General features: G+C 41.3%; 1 protein-coding gene across 1 annotated transcript in view; it reads left to right on the forward strand.

The window, feature by feature from the left end:
- The first annotated feature begins 4265 nt into the window (after positions 1-4265).
- Positions 4266-6977, forward strand: part of LOC147639150 (pentatricopeptide repeat-containing protein At3g53360, mitochondrial-like) — a 3451-nt gene continuing 739 nt past the window's right edge. Inside the window, exons 1-2 of the mRNA XM_086787791.1 lie at positions 4266-4402; positions 4534-6977. The exon at positions 4534-6977 is cut by the window's right edge and continues 739 nt beyond it. Coding sequence (XP_086643917.1) covers positions 5439-6977 — 1539 coding nt within the window. The 5' untranslated portion in view covers positions 4266-4402; positions 4534-5438. The remainder of the gene's footprint in view (positions 4403-4533) is intronic.

Raw genomic sequence — 6977 nt, forward strand, 5'->3', positions numbered from 1 at the left:
TCATAAAGGGCCTCATCTCGTCAGGCCATCTTCGCAAGCCTTCGTGAGCTAGGGGACATGATCCCTTCCCTCAGTTTTCTACTACGGTAGGCATTTGGTGCCTTCGTGGGGGTGTGAAAGGCTGTCTCACTATCTTGTTCTCCCTCCTAGGATTGAGACATGTTTTACCCTAGTTACTGCCTTGGGGGCCTAAGCAAGGGTGGGTGGGAAAAGGGGCACGAGTGCAAAGTAGAGAGGCGCACACAGAAACAACACTGCCTTCACCTATGCAGCGCTACACAAATTGTGCACACCTGTTCGCTGCCTTCACCTATGCACTATACAAATTGTGCACACCTGTTCGCTGCCTTCACCTATGCACTATACAAATTGTGCGCACCTATTTGTTGCCTTCACTGCCTTTCCTTGAGTGCTCCTTCACACAATCTTGTGGCTGCCTTCACAGCGTTGACCACACACAAGAGAACCGTGTCTTCACACCAACACACAACAGAACTATGTTAGCCACTTGCCTTCACAGCGTTCACTTTGGGAAAAGGAGCGCAGAGCACAGAGAGAGAGAGAGAGAGAGAGAGAGAGAGAGAGAGAGAGAGAGAGAGAGAGAGAGAGAGAGAGAGAGAGAGAGGAAAGAGAGAAGCTAAGCTAGGCTGGAGGGGAGAAAGTGGGTTGGGTTGAGAAGTTGTGGTGGAGGTAGTGGGAGGAGATGGAAGGAAGAAGTTGTGGAGGGACTGGTGATAGAATGTTTGACATTTTTAAGAGACAAGTTTTGTTGGCAAAACCTTCCTCCACCAAGCTTCCCTAAAAAACACACTCATATCCTTCCTACTGGACATGCACACATTATTGCACTTCAAATGTCCAAGTGATCGCTCCTTATTACATGCTCAGATGATCGCTCCTTATTACATGCTCAGATGAACCTGAGTTTGAAGGGAACATTTGAGATTAGGAGGTGGAAGCATGGGGATAAATACACACTTGAAAATGATGACTTATTTGTCTTCAAAGGAGGGAATGAGGAATATTAACTTTTTTTATCTTGGGCTATAACCTAAGTGGAAATAGAGCCTAAAGACCAGCACAAAAAAATAGACACACTCTATCAAAAGAGTGTGGTGAAATACTTACTATCTATGGAATCTCATGCAAGTGTTCTTCGCAAAATGATATTAGCTTGTACACTTATTGAAAAAGTGGATGAGATTTCACAAATTTATGATGGTAATGTGGCTTTTGAGTTATCTAAGGTACTTGATCCTTGATCCTCACCAATACAAGGAATGGAAAAAGCACACTATGGGAATTATTGGGTAAAACCTGTGGAAAGTCATGTAAAGTTTCCCGAAATAGTTCAAAAGAGTTGTTGTGAAGGTTTGTTTGATTGCACTTATGCCTTGTGTGGAAGTAGGACGATAAATGGCACACCCAATAGAACATCATGGATTGGTAAGCTTTATACCTTAATTCAATTTCAATAAACATTGATTGATATTATACCTTAGTTTAATTTCAAAAAACATTGATTGATAAGAGAATTTATTGAGACTTTATATTTTTTAAAATAATAGGAAAGTTCACACAAAAGCTTCCCTCGCGTAGTGTAGCTTGCTTCTACTGTAAGACCTGGTATGTAGAAGCATATGTGATGCTACAGTGTACTATTGTATGCCTAATGACCTACATGTGATAAGACTGATGATACATCAAGGGGAACATTTTGCATGAGGTGTAAAGAGGCACATTAAGGTAATCATTGTCAAAAGATAAGAATAATTGCGTAAGAGGTAATGTCGGAGGCACATCAAGGTAATCATTCCAAAAGATAAGAATACTTGCGTAAGAGGTAATGTCAGAGGCACATCAAGGTAATCATTCCAAAAGATAAGAATACTTGTGCAAGAGGTAATGTCATAGGTTTCTACACATGGTCAAAGGAAGATTTAAATGGATATCACAAAACAACTAGTATTGGATGCAATTGTTAGAAAGCATATAATGGATGGATCAAATAATAGCAACATGGAGTTGTCACAATTATTGGAACACATGCATACCATGGTTCAATGTTAAAGTTAAGTTTAACTCCATATATATTTTAATTACATGATTTTGATTTTTAAATAAATTATTAAATTATCCATTTTTCTTATAGATTTAGAAGGATGGTACACACTTCTAGAAACAACACTACAGTGCAAGGTGTAGAGTCCAATATGGTAGTATGGACACTACAGTTTGCAAGGTGTAGAGTCCAATATGGTAGTATGGACAATCTACAACAATGGACCAAAAAATAAATTGGAAGGTCGTGAGTGGCCATGTCTTTTTCAGTGGGAACAAAGCTTAAATATCCATATAGTTTAATATGTACTCAAGAATTTTCAAGATGAGCACAAGTGACTTTGCCATCAGTGGCATTGTGCATTGAGTGAAGAAGAGACATTTTGAAGTATAGGTACATTAGATCATGGTGGATATGAACGGTCATTGAACTACTAGCAATGGATCGTTGGCTTAGTTGGTGGCATATAAGATACCCCCATTGGAGAAAGGACCTTGTAGGGGTAAGTATTACTTTTTCTGTTTTCAAAACATACAACTTACACGTTGGATCCTCATATGTTAACTTAATATTTTGTTATAGGATGTGGATGATGCCACTTTGTCACATGCCCAACCACCAATCTAGCTAAAACAAAACATCGAAGCTGATTTTGGCACGAGAGGGTTTCAAGGGAGCCATCAATTTATATGATGCTGCTTGTTTCAGATCTTGCTAATTCCCTCTTGTAATTCACAAAAAGCATGTCTTCATGTAAGTGAAGGGGAGAGAGAGAGAGAGAGTAAGATGACGTGAGAGAGATAGACAGAGTAATATGAGGTGAGAGAGATAGAGAGGGAGTGAGGGAGAGAGAGAGAAAGTAACGAGGTGAGAGAGAAAGTAAGACGAGGTGAGAGAGAGAGTAAGACAAGGTGGGAGGTGTGTGTGTGAGAGAGAGAGATGAGATGACCGAGGGGAGAGAGGAAGATGAGATGAGAGTAAGATGAGGTGAGAGAAAGAGAGAGGGTGGAGAGAGAGAATCATTGTCTTTGATTGGACTGAGGAGTTCCAAAAGGCCTGTGATACTCTCAAGATGGCCTTGGCAAGTGCACCAATCCTACAAGCTCCTAATTTGGACATCATTTTCCATAAGCACATTGATGCTTCCGCATTTTGCATAAGCACATTGACGGTTCCGCATTTTGCATAAGCACATTGACGGTTCCGCATTTTGCATAAGCACATTGACGGTTCCGCATTTTGCAATTGGCATAACATGGATTTTCTTGTTAGCTTTGCTATAGCCACGAAACAGAACTATATGGTAACTGAGAGGGAAGGACTCTCCATGGTAAAAAGTTATCACCTTTATCTGTTTTTTTGTAGATCGTCACACCCTTTTGTATCTAGTTAACAAGCCATGTGCTATAAATGAATCACCGGATGACTTCAAATCCTACATGAGTTTGACTTCTTGGTTACTATGAATAAGGGTTCACAACATGTGCATGCCGACCATTTATTGTGTTTTCCAAATGGAGAACCTCCCAAAGGAGTACCTAACACTCCATTATTCAAACTCTACATTATTCTTATGAGTGGGCCGATGCGATAGTTCACTATCTAGCCAAGCTACCCCACAAAAGGCCCATAAACAGAGGCCAAGCGAAATGCCTCATTAAAAATTGCAACCCTCTACTAGTTAATAGCAAGGCATGATAGTTTGGCTGTCATACGAGCTAGGCCAGAATGGGATAGTGAGGTGATGTCCTCATCACCTCATTATCCTTGATGTCCTATGTATTTATTTGAATACATAGAAATTTTGAGTAGGTCCACTCCGTTGTAGTTGAAGGACAATTTTTTGGAGATACCACCACGAAGAAGGTCCCTAAGAAACATGCTGTAGGAAAGTGCCCTCTTACAATGCACTAAGTGGCCCGTTTCACAAATATTCGACAGAGCTCTAGGAATTGCCTTGTCTGCTCTATGTACCAATGCTTGTCCGTATAGCTGTTTACAAGCATCCAACTATTTTTAGTCTATAATTAGAAAAAGGTATCAATGATGTAGGACCAAGAAATGCTGGGCCAACTGGTTTAAGTAGATTTGTGATGAAGGACCAAGGTCACACGTTCAAATCTAATAGGGCCCACTTTCACCAAAACTTTTTTGGCCGGACGAGCAGACCAGCAACGGTCGGCTGCAGCACGTGTGAAGCTGAAAAGTGCCGGACAACCAGATCAGCATTCGCCATGTTATCATGTGAACAGGCCGGGCGGAGAAAAGCTCAAGATAGGTTTGGGTGGCAAAAGACAAGCCTACGCTCGAAGTGTGAGAATGCCAGAAGAACCCGTATAGGTAAGCCTGTCTACATGTTAAAAATTAAGGGCAGAGTTGTCGCAAATCACGGTTTTCTTCATAGATGTTGCATGTTTCACGAATTAGGGTTTTCTGTAGTTACTAGTATGTAACCTACCTTATGGCTCCAGATTTCAAGCATGAAAGCGCGCAGCAGTTGCTGTGGAAAGATGAATGGCATGATTCAGATGTTAATGGCATGCCATACCATCCAAATTAGGGTTTTCTGTGGTTACTATTATGTGTTGATTTAACCTGGTCATGCCATCCAAATAAGAGTTACCTATGGCTGCTAGTACGAGTTGATCATACCACATAAACTTTGGCATTCCATCCAAAAGAGGGTTACCTATACGTACTAGTATATGTTGATCATACCACATTAACCTTGGCATACTAGTATGTGTTGATCATACCACATAAACCTTCGCACGACATGCTAATGAGGGTTGTCTGTTATTAATGGCATGCCAGACAATCCAAATGACGGTTTTATATGGTTACTAGTATGTATTTGACATACCACATAATCCTTGGCATGCCATCCACATGAGGTTGATCATACCACATAAACCTTGGCATTCTATTGAAACAAGGGTTTAATGTGCTGTATCATTTGAATAAACCTTATGGCTCTGGAATTTAAGCATAGAACCACACAGCAGTTCATCCATGGAAGGATGGCCGGTGTACTCTAGATGATACTAGCATACCAGACCATTGCAAATGAGGGTTTTTTCTGGTCACCGTTATGTGTCAATCACAGCATCAGCCTTTTAAGCATGAAACCACACAGCATTTGCTCCTAGATTCAATGCATATTTAATTTTTGACGGCAGAGGTGTACAAAACAGCATTGTATGGCATCAAGCTCATGGCTAACAATGACATACGAGATCATTGATCTCGAGATGCCAAACATAGAGAAGGTACGTATTACTTTAGATTTTATGGCCAAGCTGCCCTCTGTGGAGGATTTTATCTTGCAGAAACTGACAGAAAAAAAACAAAACAGAGGTGTACAAAACAACATTGTATGGGATCAAGGTCATGGCCAACAATGACATACGAGATCAGTGATCTTGAGATGCCGAACATACAGAAGGAACTTATTACTTCGGATTGTACAGCCAAGTTGCCCTCTGTAGAGGATTTTATCTGCATCTTACAGAAACTGAGAGAAACAAAAAATCTAGCACATGCTAGGCGCGTGCATTCATCTATATGTGATGTTGGATTAGAAGCCCCTGGGGATCTGGGGAACTACCTTGTCCCAATCTTTGTGGATTGTGGAAGCATGTTGGAGGCACAACAAATATTCACCAAAATGGTTCATCGCAATCAGTATTCTTGGACTTCTCTTATACAAGGACATATTAACTGCGGTGAAGTGCAGCATGCCTTCAACATGTATCGACAAATGCAAGAGGATTGTGTACACCCGAGCAGGTGTACTTTTTTGGCTCTTCTGAAAGCTTGTGCTCAACTTAAATGGGTGAGAGAAGGCCTAGAAATACATTCTGAAATCGTGAATAAAGTGTTTGAGAAAGATCCTTTTGTCGGCAGTGCACTAGTTGATATGTATGCCAAATGTGGTTTATTTACAGAAGCACACAGGGTGTTTCACAAGCTTCTCGTTAGAGACGTCGTTTTGTGGACGGTGATAATTGCAGGATATGCAGAGCTGGGGGATGGTTATAAAGCATTGAGTTGTTTTGAACAGATGCAAGTGGAGGGCGTGTCACCAAATGCTGTCACGTTTATCGCTAGTTTGAAAGCTTGTGGCAGCATAGGATCCATTGACAGGTTCAGGGAAATACATTTTGAGATTGCCAAACAGGGACTTGAAAAAGACCATTTTGTGGGCAGCGCATTGGTTGACATGTATGCCAAGGTTGGCCTACTTCTAGAAGCCCAAGAAGTGTTTGACAAGCTGTTAGTTCGAGACCTGGTCTCGTGGAATGTGCTGATTGCAGGATATGTTGACCATCAGTTTGCAGATGAAGGGCTATGCTGCTACCAACAGATGCAACTGGCAGGGTTGTCCCCTGATGCCATGACATTCAGCTGTAGCCTGAAAGCTTGTGGCAGTATAGGAGCTTTAGATAGGGGTCAAAAAATACATACAGAGATTGTCAAGGATGAGTTTGAGAAGGATTTGTTTGTCGGAAACTCTGTTGTGGACATGTATGTCAAATGTGACTCTTTTCGAGAAGCTTTGGAAGTGTTTAATGAGCTTCCAGCTCGAGATGTAGTTTCATGGAACACACTAATTGCAGGATACACACAACACGAGCTTGGGGAAGAAGCTCTGAGCTGTTTCAGACACATGCGGTTAGACAGCGTGTCCCCTAATGACATCACCTTTCTTTGTACCTTGAAAGCTTGTGGCAGTGTAGGAGCCCTAGAGACAGGACAAGAAATACACTCTGAAATTATCAAGGAAGGCTATGAAGGGGAATATATTGCTAGCAACATGTTGGCAGGTATGGATATCAAATGTAACTCAAATTCAAGAGTATTTCTTGCAACTGCATTGATTGACATGTATGGGAAGTGTGGGACCATGGCTGAT

Source organism: Cibotium barometz, chromosome 4 (assembly GCF_041138505.1).
Source record: "Cibotium barometz isolate CiBa-2024 chromosome 4, ASM4113850v1, whole genome shotgun sequence".
Classification (NCBI taxonomy): domain Eukaryota; kingdom Viridiplantae; phylum Streptophyta; class Polypodiopsida; order Cyatheales; family Cibotiaceae; genus Cibotium; species Cibotium barometz.